The sequence below is a fragment of the Papio anubis genome, chromosome 9 (genome assembly GCF_008728515.1).
Source record: "Papio anubis isolate 15944 chromosome 9, Panubis1.0, whole genome shotgun sequence".
NCBI lineage: Eukaryota > Metazoa > Chordata > Mammalia > Primates > Cercopithecidae > Papio > Papio anubis.
The window spans coordinates 20,418,066-20,433,963 of record NC_044984.1 but is presented as its reverse complement, the minus strand read 5'-3'; the positions used below and the strand labels follow the sequence as shown (position 1 = coordinate 20,433,963).

The following is a 15,898-nucleotide window of genomic DNA, read 5'->3' as shown; positions in this document are numbered from 1 at the left end:
TTAAGTTTTTTTTAGGTTCGGCAGAAGCCCTCAAATACTGAAGATTTTATTGAGGATATTGTAAAGCTCATTAATGGGAGATACAAAGGGCAATCAGGTAATGTAAAAACCAACTTTGGAGACAGAGATAACTTTCAAAAAGTGGCTTCATATTATATTGAGAATTATATTGATAACTGAATAACACCAAAAAAATTAATGTGTAGCAGAAGATACTTGAAAATGTGTGATAAAATTAATTCACTTGATCTTAGAAGTTGGGTGTGACATTTGCTTATGCCATAGATTATGAGTCATCAAATTGCCTGATCTATTTTTGCTTATTTACACTTGCTTTAGAATAGACCTGATGACTTAATGTGAATTATCAACAGCACATATTTAGTACGTATCCACTGAGTATAAAATAGTGGATTAAGCAACTGATGTTCTAAAGGGATAGAAAATATACTCTCTTATAGTAAAGGACACATTAAAGCAATAAGTAAATCCAGTAGTACATACTGAATAGATTAGGACATGAACAAAGATGTTCATGTCCTAATTCCTAACCTGTATGTTACCTCACATGGCAAAAGGAAATTAGAGTTGCATATGGAATTGAGACTGTTCATTAGCTGACCTTAAAATCGGGAGATTATTTTAGATTGTGTGATGTGAGAAGAACCAGACACCGTGATTTTGATCCAGTGAAACCCACAGTACACTTCTAAATGTAAACTACAGAAATGTTTTTTTTTTTTGAGACAGAGTCTCGCTCTGCCGCCCAGGCTGGAGTGCAGTGGCGTCATCTTGGCTCACTGCAAGCTCCGCCTCCCAGGTTCATGCCATTCTCCTGCCTCAGCCTCCCGAGTAGCTGGGACTACAGGCGCCCGCCACCTCGCCCGGCTAGTTTTTTTGTATTTTTTAGTAGAGACGGGGTTTCACCGTGTCAGCCAGGATGGTCTCGATCTCCTGACCTCGTGATCCGCCCGTCTCGGCCTCCCAAAGTGCTGGGATTACAGGCTTGAGCCACCACGCCCGGCCTACAGAAATGTTAAGAATAAATTTGTGTTGTTTAAAGCCACCATATAACCAGTAAACCATATATACATGGTTTTCTGGGTTTAATGACTAAACAAATGTTACCGAAGCCAAGAATTTGTGTAAAAGTAGCATTTTAAACTGTTCTATGGATTTCCAGGAGGCAGTAATGGGTGTCCTGGGTAAAAGGAGTTCTAGGGTCAAATAAATTTGAGAAAGGTTGTAGGTATTTATTCTGCCTGGACATTCACAGAGTATGTCAGCAAACTAGAAGCTCCTGACCATCCCTGAAAATAAAGAGAGACACCCATTTAACTTTGTTGAATGCAATGTTCTCCAAATTAATTTGCATGCAAATTAATCTAAATTAACCCAAAATTAATCCGGAGAACACTCATAGCACATTTGTTAGCATCTTACAGACATCAGTTTGAGAAATACTGTGTAGTGGGAAATAAAGAAAGAAAAATAACGGGAATGAAAACTGATGGCTCAGGCTCATTTCTGCTTTAAAGCAAGCTGGTGCTCAAGTCTGGAATTATACCAAAATGTCAATATATGCACAAGGCCTTGAAATTTTTCATAATTCTTTTTTTCCTTCTGTGCATTGTATTAATCAGTGTCCCGAATGTGTATGTTGAAAATTATCTTACAGGAGTATACCATATCTATCTAACAAATGCACATATTTTACTGCAGGAATCATATATTGTTTTTCTCAGAAAGACTCTGAACAAGTTACAGTTAGTTTGCAGAATCTGGGAATTCATGCAGGTGCTTACCATGCCAATTTGGAGCCAGAAGATAAGACCGCAGTTCATAGAAAGTGGTCAGCCAATGAAATTCAGGTTAGGTATAAATCTTCCATGGAAGCCTAATTTACATTTAAAATATTTAAACTTGATTTAATTAACTGATAAAATGTTAAAATATTTCAGGTAGTAGTGGCAACTGTTGCATTTGGTATGGGAATTGATAAGCCAGATGTGAGGTTTGTCATCCATCATTCAATGAGTAAATCCATGGAAAATTATTACCAAGAGAGTGGACGTGCAGGTATGTAGGACTCAAATCCAGAAGTAAATTTTTAGAAAGCTTTTCCCAAAAACACATGATAAATGTTTAATAAGTCTGTATATTTTATCTTTATTGGATAGTATTTTTAGAACAATGTATTTTTAGCAGTCTGACACTTACTTGCATATGGAGAAATTTTTACTTCTGTTGTTATCTGAATTGTTTCTTCTTATGTGTGTTAAGATAATTTGATGTTCATCTTTGCCTCTTGAATTTTTAATTAGTGATTTCAAATGTATAACTTAACTGGATTATAGACACATTTTTTTAACTTAGTAGAGCTGATTATTGATGTCTGAGTTTTTTTTAATTTGAGGGTACGCATTAGAAATTAACTTCCACATCTCTAAAATTTCTAGATGTAGTATAAAACATTGCCTGCTAATTTTACATATATCATTTTTGCATATTTTGAATTTTTAAATGTAATTCCGCAATCTCAAGGTTTCTGCAATCTCAAGGTTTCTTACACCACAGGTCGAGATGACATGAAAGCAGACTGCATTTTGTACTATGGCTTTGGAGATATATTCAGAATAAGTTCAATGGTGGTGATGGAAAATGTGGGACAGCAGAAGCTTTATGAGATGGTATCATACTGTCAAAACATAAGCAAGTAAGCCACATACCTTTTTATAACTTTTATCAATTAAATATGAAAGTATATGACATCATTTTTAAGTTCTTACTAAATACATTGGTGTAACACCAAAGTACAGATCTATAAAAGCAGATGTTGGAGGGTAGGTAGGGCATCAAGAAAAGATGCCCTATCTTTGAGATAATCCTCCAAAACTACTTTTTTAATTGAAGGTTTTTGAGACCCACTGATAGCAGTTGAAGCCTTTTTTTTTTCTCTGGCACTGGTGTACAGTTACATGCTTTAATAATTTTGAAAAGGTCTATGGTTAAGATAGGCATTTTGAGAGTCAGGCTCAGTAACATGTGCCATCCTGCTAGCTCATGTGTCAATGAAATACCAAGTTTCTCCTTAAGAAGTAAGTTTAAATCTACTTAGGGTGGCTTTCATTAGACTATATAGTTTCCTGAAAGCTTTTTTTCATAGTTATCTTTGTGCTCTTATTGCCTATCACATAAAAAGTGCTCAGAAATGTCGAGGTGGTAAATAGCAGACAGACAGTGATAGAAATGTTCTTTCTTTCCAATAGATGCTATAATAATCTAGTTAAAAGAAATGAGAAAATGAAAATGTCTTTAAAAGCCCAGTAGATTCTCATGAAGCATATTTTAAGGCTTCGACTCAAATATTGCTACTTAAAAATGTAAGAAACTATTTTACTGTCAAGAATATTCTCCTAATAGTTGTAAAACATTGAATTTAAAAATGGAACTCAGACAATTTTTTAAACAGTGTTTATCAAGAATATGTGGGGAAAAAAATCCTATGTCAGGGGCACAATGTGCCCCAAAGATGTTCATGTCCTAATTCCTAACCTGTATGTTACCTCACATGGCAAAAGGAAATTAAGAGTTGCACATGGAATTAAGACTGTTCATTGGCTAACCTTAAAATGGGGAGATTATTTTAGATTGTATGATGTGAGAAGAACCTGACACCCTGATTTTGATCCAGTGAAACCCATACTACACCTCTTTTTTTTTTTTTTTGAGACAGAGTTTCGCTCAGTCGCCCAGGCTGGAGGGCAGTGGCGTGATCTCGGCTCACTGCAAGCTCCGCCTCCCGGGTTCACACCATTCTCCTGCCTCAGCCTCCCGAGTAGTTGGGACTACAGGCGCCTGCCGCCACGCCCAGCTAATTTTTTGCATTTTTAGTAGAGACGGGGTTTCACCGTGTTAGCCAGGATGGTCTCGATCTCCTGACCTCGTGATCCGCCCGCCTCGGCCTCCCAAAGTGCTGGGATTACAGGCGTGAGCCACCGCGCCCGGCCCATAGTACACTTCTAAATCTAAACTACAGAAATGTTAAGAATAAATTTGTGTTGTTTAAATCCACTAAGTTTATGGTAATATTAAGGAAGTTATAGGAAGCGAATACAGTATATAATGGTGTAATCTGAAAGAGATTCTTAAAACTTTACTATATCCTCTAATAATCTGTATCTTTAAATGTGTTTGCAGATGTCGTCGTGTGTTGATGGCTCAACATTTTGATGAAGTATGGAACTCAGAAGCATGTAACAAAATGTGTGATAACTGCTGTAAAGACAGTGGTGAGTTTGTTGTTTTGTAAACCTTTATAGGCTAATACAGTCATATATTGCCTAGTGACGGAGATATGTTCTGAGAAATGCATCACTAGGTGATTTTGTCATTGTGCAGACATCAAAGTGTAGTTACATAGACCTAGATGGTATAGTCTCCTAGGTTATATGGTATAGCCTATTGATCCTAGGCTACCAATCTGTACAGCGTGTTACTGTACTGCATACTGCAGACAACTGTAACACATTGCTAAGTATTTGTGTATCTAAACATAGAGTAAGTACAGTAAAAATATGGTATTACAATCTCTTGGGACCACTGGCATGTACATGGTCCATCACTGACCAAAATATTACGTGGCACACATACAACTGTATATACAGCTGGGACATGAGAGAAGTATTAGACTTCCAAATGGATTTAAAAGATTAAAGTGTGACTCAGATTTTCCAGAATTAAAAGTATCAACATGAAGTTTTGAAACAAAGGTGAATAAAAGGAAAAGTCTTATGTGTATGCACACATTTTATATTGCTATACCGAGGATGTGAAACGTTTAAGAAATGAAGGAAAATATTTGAATTCTTCTGAATAGAAATGCTATTCTGTAAGAAAACACTAACCATGTGATAATCTCTAATACTTTATAGTCACTAATTGAGAAGAAAATTTAGTGCAAAATAGAGATTATAGAGAATCATTTTTGATCCAGTTAATGGCTAATTAGTCATAGGAGATTTACTTAAAATTCTTTTAAAGGTAGATCAGCAGGACTTGTTTTCTGAGCATTGATCACAACCCTGCTGATCAAAACAGGATCTGGTCAAACAAGATATAGCAAAGAAACTGGCCCAAACCAGTTAGAACTAGAAAATATAATGTATTTGCATGCTGTAAGACACTCCCACTAGCACCATGACAGTTTACAAATGCCGTGACAATGCCCGAAAGTTACATGGTTCTAGGAACTCCGTACCCTTTTCTAGAAGATTCACGAATGATATTCCCCTTATTTAGCATGTAACTAAGGAGTAGCTGTAAATATCGCTAGTGAGCAATCTACAGTGCCACTCTGCCTTTGGGGTAACCCTACTTTGTCTGTGGAGCCGCCATTTTCTATACTCTATTGCTAATAAACTTGCTGTGCTTTCACTTTACTCTGTTGGCTTGCTCTCAGATTCTTTCTTGCATGAAACTGGGAACCCTCCTGGGCTGAGTCCCAATTTTGGGATTTGCCTGCATCATTTTGGCACTGTATTTTAACTTTTTGTCATCTGTGTGTTGTATTTGAAGATCTGGACCAGCCAGTACCTCATGGTAAGACCTTACTGAGTTCTGATGCCTTGTTAGGTGGAAGCCACTACATTTTTTACTTTGCAGAGAAATTTATGAGTTTATTAAACTATCTTATAAAATAACAAGAGTGTTATATATAAATCAGAGTACTGGTCTGTTAATAATCGGGGTATCAGTTGAGGACATTCTTGTTGCTAAATCAGAGCGCACAGGAGCCTATAACTAGACAGGGTCTCCTATACAGCACACCTCTTAGTAACTTAATCACATCTAGCAGACACATCTAGAGTATATGGCAGGGCTTCTGATAACTATTTTTTTTTTTTTTAATATCACTGTAAACCCCACAATGTAGAGACCATAACTTGGTCAGAGACTTGACGAATAGCCTAGTCTTCATTCAGAATACATTTAAAAATCAGTGTTTAGGGTGGCTCACATTGATAACCAGCTTTAAACCAGTTTAACCACTTAAGATAGCCTATCCTTGCCCTCATTTCTAAATCCCAGTTACCTGCTACCATATTTGTTTTATTACAGCATTTGAAAGAAAGAATATAACAGAGTACTGCAGAGATCTAATCAAGATCCTGAAGCAGGCAGAGGAACTGAATGAAAAACTCACTCCATTGAAACTGATTGATTCTTGGATGGGAAAGGGTGCAGCAAAACTGAGAGTAGCAGGTGTTGTGGCTCCCACACTTCCTCGTGAAGACCTGGAGAAGATTATTGCACACTTTCTAATACAGCAGTATCTTAAGTATGTACAAACCCATTCATTATCCTTTCAGGTTGTCTTTATGGTTTTTCTTTTTAATTGCAACAGAATACACGGTTTTGCAGTTATTTTGTGTGAACTTTTAAATGCTATAGAAATTTACCTAAAACACTCAAACTTCACTATAAATCAAAAAATGTAACAAAAATATTTTCTTTAAAGGCTTTATTTGCATTCTTGTTTTATTATTTCAAGTCAATGTGTTAAAAATTATTGCACAGTTATTTCTTTTATAAATTTGTTTTCTGTGATTCCTTCAAAAACTTTCTTATTGTTGGCCTTTATTTTATGCAGAGAAGACTACAGTTTTACAGCTTATGCTACCATTTCGTATTTGAAAATAGGACCTAAAGCTAATCTTCTGAACAATGACGCACATGCTATTACTATGCAAGTGACAAAGTCCACGCAGAACTCTTTCAGGGTAACTGGCTATTAATTTTCAGTTTTATATATTTAAAGTATATTATATTTTATATATTTTAAAAGTATATTAAAGCCTATGGGATGCTTTTCTGTCATATTCCCTAGGTCCAGTTTTCTGATTAGATTTCTGGGTATGGAAGAGAGAAAACATACTTTTCTGTAAAGATATAAGTGAAATAATTTAGACTGGCCTTTTAACATAAACTAGGGGTTTCTAATCTCTTGGAATGGGAGGACTCCATTTGAAAATCTAATTTTGTTATGCTCCCTGCTCTTATTTGGTTGTGATTACTAATAGTTGAGAAGTCTGTTTCTGCTGTTCCAGTGGTTAAAAACCACTGTTATAAACCAAATACTATCAAGTCTGCAAAAGCATGTCAGGTGCCATTGTGTCTCAGGACATTTGAGGTCTTTAGCGCTTCTCTCACAGTGTAGCCCCTTTTATTCAAAATAGAGCTCATATTTGAATAGACATTTGCAGATAAAAAAAAACTAGATCCCTGTATACTTAAAAAGCCAACTGATACAGAAAGAATATTTTGAAATCTTTAATCTCATGAGAAAACTGAATGGCTGAATTTTTACCAAGGTGCTTGCTTTGTTATTGTTTTCATAGGCTGAATCATCTCAAACTTGTCATTCTGAACAAGGTGATAAAAAGATGGAGGAAAAAAATTCAGGCAACTTCCAGAAGAAGGCTGCAAACATGCTTCAGCAATCTGGTTCTAAGAATACAGGAGCTAAGAAAAGAAAAATTGATGATGCCTGATGTTACTAAATTTTCTAATTAAAGATGGTTTATGCATGTATATGCCGTTATTTTTGTAAAGTTTAATTTTTAAAGCAATTTCATTGATATTTTATATGTATGAATCTATATTTTCAGAGCTTATCTCTGAAGATCTAAACTTTTGAGAACGTTTGAAAATTAGAGATCATGAATTATATAATTTTCCAGTATAATACAAGGGAAAAATTTTTATGTAAAACACTTTATATATAAAATATTTGAGAATAAGTTCATATAATTGTCTTAAGTTTTTTATGCCTTTATATACTTAGCTATATTTTTTCTTTTGACATAACTATCTTTTTGAAAGCAATATTATACTGACAGAGGCTCACTGAGTGATACTTTAAGTTAAATACATAGATCAGGGATGTCCAATCTTTTGGCTTCCCTGAGCCACACTGAAGAATTGTCTTGGGCCGCACATAAAATACGCTAACACTGACGATAGCTGATGAGCTTAAAAAAAAAAACTGCAAGAAAATCTCTTTTTTTTTTTTTTTTTGAGACGGAGTCTCGCTCTGTCGCCCAGGCTGGAGTGCAGTGGCCGGATCTCAGCTCACTGCAAGCTCCGCCTCCCGGGTTCACGCCGTTCTCCTGCCTCAGCCTTCGGAGTAGTGGGACTACAGGCGCCCGCCACCTCGCCTGGCTAGTTTTTTTGTATTTTTTAGTAGAGACGGAGTTTCACCGTGTTAGCCAGGATGGTCTCGATCTCCTGACCTTGTGATCTGCCCGTCTCGGCCTCCCAAAGTGCTGGGATTACAGGCTTGAGCCACCGCGCCCGGCGAAAATCTCATGTTTTAAGAAAGTTTACAAATTTGTGTTGGGCTGCATTCAAAGCTGTCCTGGGCTGCATTAGGCCCGTGGGCTAGAGTTGGACAAGATGATTTCAGGTTATAAAACCAGAAGTACAATTCAAACAAAAAAGGAGTAAGTCATCAATATAAATATTAGCAGACGACATACTGCTACATCTCTATTTAAAGTAAAATAAAACCGATTTTAAAGTTCCTGAAACCACAGTCATATTTTGACATTTCACAAGTAATGGTTCTAGTCTACTAGAGTACATTTGGCTAAGTAGGTAACTTAGCTAAATTTGCTTCAAAGCTAAATCACAAGTAAACATATTTATGTTTAAAACACAGAAATAAATAACTTAAGATTTTTATCTAAGTGGTCAGTGCTGTATTGGAAATATTATAAATAAACTATTTGAACTGATTTCAAACTTGGAATTTATGTTTTTATACTTTTCCACTAATACCATTATCACTTCAGTAATTTTCAGTGTGGTCATCATTAACTCAATGCAGTCATTGATTTTATTGACTTGTGATTCTTCTGGTGTCATCTGGAACTTTATATGATTCTTGAAGAAATTCCATTTTCAGTCAAAATAATCTTCTATATCAATATTTGGATCTAGCAGATCTTCTCCATATGATGAAAGATTCATTTGGTTTAAGATTAGGTTTTCAAATGTTTCTTCTAAATCAGTTTCACCAATTAAGACAGCTCCCATCATTCGTCCATTTTGCATGACGACTTTGATGTATTCTTGTCCTTTGGTACATCTCAGCATTAATTCATGATCTGAACCTAAGCCCTGTGCATTGTATTTTCCCAGCAGTACAACCTATGTATAGAGATAAAAAGGTTATTGTCATGAGTATCAAACAGAAAATGTAATGGGTAGTTATTTTGTGTCATGTTAGAATAGCCAGCAGAAAAATGATGCCAGAAAATTTTATAACTAAAAATGTTATTGGGGACAGTCCCAAAGAAAATGTTTGAATAGCATGCATTAATTCTACAGATGACACGGCCACACAATCTACACTGACACTAAAAAATTCTGGTGAATATAGTGAAATATTAATGTTATTTATTAGTAATTAATGTTAATTAATATTAGTAATTAATGTTAATTAGTGTTTTAACACTAAAAATATCTAGTGAATATAGGTAGGTGATTCTACCAATCTATATGAACATTAAAACTAGTGAATATATAAATATGTAGGATGTGGATACATTAAACAATGTGGGGTCGTGGTTTAAAGATTTGGCAAGGAACTGAATTAGAGCTTTCATGGACAAGTGACTTAATTTCCCTGAGCCTTTTGAGCATATTTCTCCTTCTCTGTAAATTAGTGGGGGGGAAAAAAACCCAAAACAACCTTCGTCAGAGTAATGTAAAGAGGACTGAACAAGATAATACATACAGGAAGGCACTTGGTTTATTTTTGTGTACAATAGCTGTTAGTTCCCTTCACAAAGAAAGGATGAATCACAAGTAAAAGTTAAAAATGCACCAACAGGGAACAGATCTGGAGAGAAATTTTTTCCCCTCTTAACTAAAATAGAATAGTAGTAAGATGGATAATAATTATCAGATGATTAGGGATTAAGACCAGCAATAATACCAGGTATTGGTTTGTAAGAAATGAAAAATGTCATTTTTTTGTAAGATGATTAAAACTATGTACATTTTTATTCAAGCAAGAAAATTAGACAATTTACCATAGTCATAAGACTAACAAGCAGAGAAGGCGTTAATATGCTTAACTATCTTACCTTATAGTTAAAAAATTTTGTCACATGAGCAAACAGTTCAAAGCTGAAATCCATGTCAATGGAGTCTCCTAAACTCGCTGCAGCCATGCACTTTGCTGCATACCATCCCATCTGTCTAGCCTGGGTCCACAGCCTCATCTGAAATAATGAAAAAATGTTACACAATGTCATTTTTCATGATCATTATTTGAAAAATGTTATCTTAACCTCGTAAATTCACTTAAAGGAGGTCAATGTTTGAGAGTCTTTCTGTCGTCTTTGCCACAGAAGCAGTCACCAATGGACAAGTAATCAGACTGATTTTTGGTATTTGTTAATTCTATCTAAATTACTGCCTCTAAAATTAAAAGATGGTACCAATCGTGCCTGTTTTAGTAACATTTCTATTAAATATTATGAAACTATATTAAGCTATACCAGGTGAGAAAAATGTTTTAATTAACCAGTCCCTTCTTCAAAAATTTGTCATCACCATTAATAGAGATGTCAAATTATCACTGAGGAATTTGTTCTGTTTTCCAGCAACCTTCACTTTTATGCGCTAGTTAAGGTCTGCCGTGCTGTTGACGTCAGTGGTCAGACAGACTATTGGTGCCTCACCCCAGGATAACATAAATATTTCAGCAACTGATTCTGGGAAGTCATTTAAATTGTTTTGTATGACAGTATCAATTTATCCTCTATTGTATTTTTATTTTATTTCTACAAAGTTTTGAGACTCCCTGGTATAAAAGAACACTGATCTTGGAAGTCACGGTGGATTTTAATATCACCAGATCTACACATATAGTTAACTTTTCTTGAGCCTCAGTTCATTTACCTGAAACATAAACATAACACTACCTACTCCGTAACTACTGAGAGAATTAAATAGATTGGCCTATAATAAGCACTTGGTTTCCTTCTACCTCCCTGTATGTGCATATGTACTTAATGCTATCTTTTGTTTGCAGAAATAATATCATAATCATAGACATGAGCTTTAAGTCTTTCTAGCAGAAGTGATACAGATTTTTTTTTTCAATCTCCTCTGTAAACAAGGTATAGATTTGATAAAGTGAAAGGCAGTTTATGGCTGGAGGTCAGAAAAAACTGAGCACAGTTACAACTAGAGAACAGCTAATAGAAGTGGCCTGAAAATTTGCATCTTGAACTGCGTAAACTAATTAGTATCCTTACTGCTTGTGTAAGCCAAGATATGGGGTCTATAAAGTACACTCAAAACAAGGGACATCTGTTTGTTTTTGGATTTTTTTCCCCTCTTTCAGATTATAACACATTAAGATATAATTTACCCCGGAGAATTAAAAATGTTTAAAAAAAAAAAAAAACCCCACAAATTCCAACTCTAAGAATTTGTGATAGTCTTGCCACAGAAATGACATAGAATGAGGCAGGTTAGAAACAAAAAGGCTGCAACCACTCTCCTATTACTGATGTCTCTACTGTCTGTAAGAACACAAAATGATGGTGCTGCCTCTTGAAATACTTTTAGCTCTTCTACTACTACACACTGCATAGTTAATCTGAATGAATAAAGTCCCTCATTGTGGAGCTGGTCTTTAACAAAGATAAATGTTGCAGGGTTCCTTTATCTCAAACATCTACCTAGGTCTCTACCCCTCTGCACACCTCTGGTCACTGTCTTTATCTTCCTCTAGTATTTTTGTTCCACCGTTAGGAGGACGTAGGTAAAGCTGTGAGGGTTCGAAAAAGTCTAGATCTAGTTGGGACTTGTTAAGGCTCAGGAAAGGTGTTTACAACAGGAACTTTTTTTTTTTTTTTTTGAGACGGAGTTTTGCTCTTGTTGCCCAGGCTGGGATGCAGTGGCGTGATCTCAGCTCACTGCAACTTCCGCCTCCCAGGTTCAAGTGATTCTCCTGCCTCAGCCTCCTGAGTAGCTGGGATTACAGGCGCATGCCACCGTGCCCAGCTAATTTTTTGTATTTTTAGTAGAGACAGGGTTTCATCATGTTGTTCAGGCTGGTCTCGAACCCCTGACCTCAGATGATCCACCTGCCTCGACCTTCCAAAGTGCTGGGATTATAGGCGTGAGCCACCGCTCCCGGCCAGGAACATTTTGTAGTAATAATTACCACAGGGACAGAATAGGATCATCCAGGAATAGAATGCTTTATCTATGTAATTTACAATCTTAGTCGTTTTTTAAATCTAAAGTTGTGCTGTCCAACATGGTAGCCACTAGCCACATATAGCTATTTAAAGTTAATGAAAAGTAAGTAAAAATAAAAATTCAGGTCCTCAGTCACATTGACCACATTTCAAGTGCTCATGTTATATACTGCTGGCTACCTGACTGGATGGTGCAGAATTAAACATTTCCATCATCACAGAAAGTTCTCCTGGACAGTGCTGACAAGCATGTAAGAATGAAAAACAAAGTAATAGCCCATAATTTCCTTTAAATTAAAAGATAGCCCAGTCTACCATTATAGTAACTTACCACACAGGGAAATATTCTAGTTGTTTTTTTTTTTTAATATATATAACAACTCTATGCTAGCTTCCCACTTAAGCAGCAAAGTTGGAAAACCAGAAGTTGGATTTGTTGGTAACAACCGCTTTATTTTCAGACAGAATCTCTGATAAAAACATGATCACATATGCTAGCTTACCTGCTGCCAGACTGGGCTCAGCTGCCAGGATGCAGTACAGATGTCACCGGCAGCATAGACATCAGGAAGGGATGTGTGCATATGATCATCCACTTTCAGGCCACCATCTTCTCCTAGATTAAACTAAACAATGTTCCCCATAAGCGTAAGTGGTAAAAAAAAAAAAAAAAAAAAAAAGAAACATGATTTTTTCCATTCTAAGGTAAAAACAAATTAAATTGTTACACTTTGGCATGCTCATCTTTAATGAGAAAATGAAAAATAGCCACAAAGTTTAGAGACACGTCAGCCGAATTTCCATGGATCAAATTCCAACTAAGATTGATCCATAAAATTCTTAGAATTTCAACATGAAAAGTATCCAATAACCATCTTGCTACCCTACCCATAACTATAAGAATATTCTTTTTTTTTTTTTGTCAGCTTCAAGTGTTGAAAAGCAAAAAATACAAGATGGTTTCTCTAAAAGAATCACTTCTGAGAAGTCACAGGAGGCGTCAGTCTCTTACCAACATTTAGATAAACAAATTGTACATTATGAACCATTACTGATGACGCTTATGCCAGGATGTAACTGTGTAAGGATTTTAAGCAGTAAGAAATACTGTAAATCAAGACAATGTTTTAACCAAACTGTTTTCAACCATATCAAGTTACAGTTGTATACTACAATAATTATTATTCATGTTTAAGAACTAAAGATCTTCACAAAAATACTTCAAATATATTCACAGCTGGACAAAAAAGTTTCACCTTACACTGTTACCATGGAGAAAAGGTTCTACATTTGGTGTAACTCCTGTAGCACTGACAATGAAATCACAGCCATATATCTTTTCATTGGTTAATTCCACATAGACAGGCCACATCTCTTTAAGAAAAAAAAGAAAAACAGACTTTATCTGCAAATGGAACCACCACCACAGCAGTGCATGTGACTACAATGACTAGAAACAAAGAAAGAAAGTAAAAGGTAGGCAAGAGATGACTTTGTAGCACACTCCTTAGTAATTATTATGAGGCATATTTGCTAAAGCAATTTTAATGCAATTAACATCATCTTGTTTGGGTATAATTTTAAAACCATGGCATTTCAAATGTTTTTCCTTCAAATTTGGACACATACATTTTGACAAAGTAAATTTAAATTATTTCTCTAAAAATCTTTCGTAATACTTTACACTCCACCTCGTGTTTAGTTCAACTGGGTGTTTTCCCTCACTATTCCTATTCAAATTCCCCTTTCCTATGGAAAAATATGAAGAATTCAGAACAGTAGAATATTTCACATGCTAGTTCACTGAGTGTATTTCTTCAAATCATGGCAATTCTCAGAGGAGTTGTGGAATTGGAGTTAGGAAAGCTGCATCCTAGTCCCCAAAATATACATTTTCAATCCGATTTGGGTGAAATCATGTCACCTTTAAGAGCTGCAGGTTTTTGTTTTATTTGGATTTACAATATATTCTGATTGTTGATCAAAACACTATGAACTCTATGTAAGATGTAATGCCCTACACAGTTTAATTTACTAGAAAACAACGGATAGTGAAATGAAGTGAATGTTATTACATTATGGTGTTTACTTTTCATGTTTAAATTTTATATGGAACTATGAAGTTATGTTTAATATAACACAGCAGGATTAAATTGCTTTCCTTTTAATTAAGTGGTTATATATATTTCTTCTTCTTTCATTACTTGCCTGTATCAGTTGTAACTGACTTAGGGTCTCTCGGGAAAGTGAAGGACTTTTTCTTCAAAATTCTAAACTCATCCTGAAGGTAGATTTTCTTTACTTCACACATAGTTTCAAGGTGAATCCTATGAGAAAACTAACATTAAGAAAATACTAGTTAGCATAATACTTCCAGAAAGAGTGACCTGGGTTACTAATGATGAAGAAAAAACTTATACTTGTAGAAACATATAGAAAACATAATTCTTATAATACAAATGAAAACACATTGAGTGCCCTAAAATAAGTCTCTTTATGCACATGAAAGGAGTGAACGAAAATTCATTCAGTAACTTAAGAGATTTGGTATCTGCATTAGCAGACAGCATTGAGGGAATGTTTTTTAGTCTAGGCCTCATTGATAATTACAAGTGTATTTTTTTAAAATTACAGTAGTTGCTGGGCACAGTGGCTCATGCCTATAATCCCAGCACTCTGGGAGGCCAAGGTGGGTGGATCACCTGAGGTCAGGAGTTTGAGACCAGCCTGACCAATATGGTGAAACCCTGTCTCTACTAAAATTAAAAAATTAGCCGGGCCTAGTGGCATGTGCCGGTAGTCCCAGCTACTCGGGAGGCTGAGGCAGAAGAATCGCTTGAACCCAGGAGACAGAGGTTGCAGTGAGCCGAGATCATACCACAGCACTCCAGCCTGGCCGACAGAGCGAGACTCTCAAAAAAAAAAAAAAAAAAAAATAGTTATGGACTATAAAAATTTATTCAGGTCAGATCTGTCTTGACTTATTGTTATATCCCTGAACATGAATAAAGTCCCACGTAGGTAGTAAGTACTAAATAAATGCTTACTGAATTAAACTGTTGAAGTCCTCAGGTTAAAAATATAATTAATATTGGGATCTGAAGGTGCAGAAAGAAGGGACTTTGTATAATTTCCATCACAAAAATTAGATACACTATGCAGCCAGCCCCCCTCCCACCTACTGAAAGCCAAAAACCAATGCTCTAAAGAAACCACACACAGTAACGAACGACTGCATACATGCTTCTTACAACATTTAGTTTTCACAGCCTTTTAACAACTATTAAAAAATCAAAATATCTAACAAAACGAGGAAAAGCAAATCATCTCCTTATCCAATTAGGATATTAAGTGTATATTTCTAATCAATCTAATAACTTTTATAAGTTTACTGCATGCATCTGAAATGACCTTTGAGAAAAGATTAACTTAAAATAGGGCAGGTGTATTCACTGCAGTCTGGGTATAGAGAGCTCTATCCCTGATCTGAGGATACAGGAAAAAACAAACTTAGTTTCTCCTACTATACTCTCACAACACAGAATACTTCTGCGACCAAATGCGTGGGGTGTTTTCTACACACTAAGCAAGCACTTATTCTGCACAGGACA

The 15,898-nt window shown here is 35.7% G+C and overlaps 2 protein-coding genes across 5 annotated transcripts in view; one reads left to right on the top strand and one right to left on the bottom strand.

Annotated features, from left to right (window-relative positions):
• RECQL (RecQ like helicase) overlaps positions 1 to 8,062 on the top strand; it is a 33,091-nt gene extending 25,029 nt beyond the window's left edge. For all 4 annotated transcript variants that reach the window (XM_003906093.5, XM_031650332.1, XM_017945717.3 and 1 more), the window contains 8 exons: positions 16 to 97; positions 1,723 to 1,871; positions 1,962 to 2,079; positions 2,578 to 2,716; positions 4,201 to 4,292; positions 6,121 to 6,340; positions 6,653 to 6,782; positions 7,401 to 8,062. In XM_003906093.5, the coding sequence (XP_003906142.2) occupies positions 16 to 97; positions 1,723 to 1,871; positions 1,962 to 2,079; positions 2,578 to 2,716; positions 4,201 to 4,292; positions 6,121 to 6,340; positions 6,653 to 6,782; positions 7,401 to 7,553 (1,083 nt within the window). In that variant the 3' untranslated portion in view covers positions 7,554 to 8,062. The remainder of the gene's footprint in view (positions 1 to 15; positions 98 to 1,722; positions 1,872 to 1,961; positions 2,080 to 2,577; positions 2,717 to 4,200; positions 4,293 to 6,120; positions 6,341 to 6,652; positions 6,783 to 7,400) is intronic.
• Positions 8,063 to 8,520: 458 nt separating this feature from the next.
• The window catches only part of PYROXD1 (pyridine nucleotide-disulphide oxidoreductase domain 1), a 33,821-nt gene continuing 26,443 nt past the window's right edge, over positions 8,521 to 15,898 (bottom strand). Inside the window, exons 8-12 of the mRNA XM_009180344.3 lie at positions 14,496 to 14,625; positions 13,549 to 13,661; positions 12,791 to 12,913; positions 10,155 to 10,292; positions 8,521 to 9,213 (exon numbers count right to left, since the gene is read on the bottom strand). Coding sequence (XP_009178608.2) covers positions 8,965 to 9,213; positions 10,155 to 10,292; positions 12,791 to 12,913; positions 13,549 to 13,661; positions 14,496 to 14,625 — 753 coding nt within the window. The 3' untranslated portion in view covers positions 8,521 to 8,964. The remainder of the gene's footprint in view (positions 9,214 to 10,154; positions 10,293 to 12,790; positions 12,914 to 13,548; positions 13,662 to 14,495; positions 14,626 to 15,898) is intronic.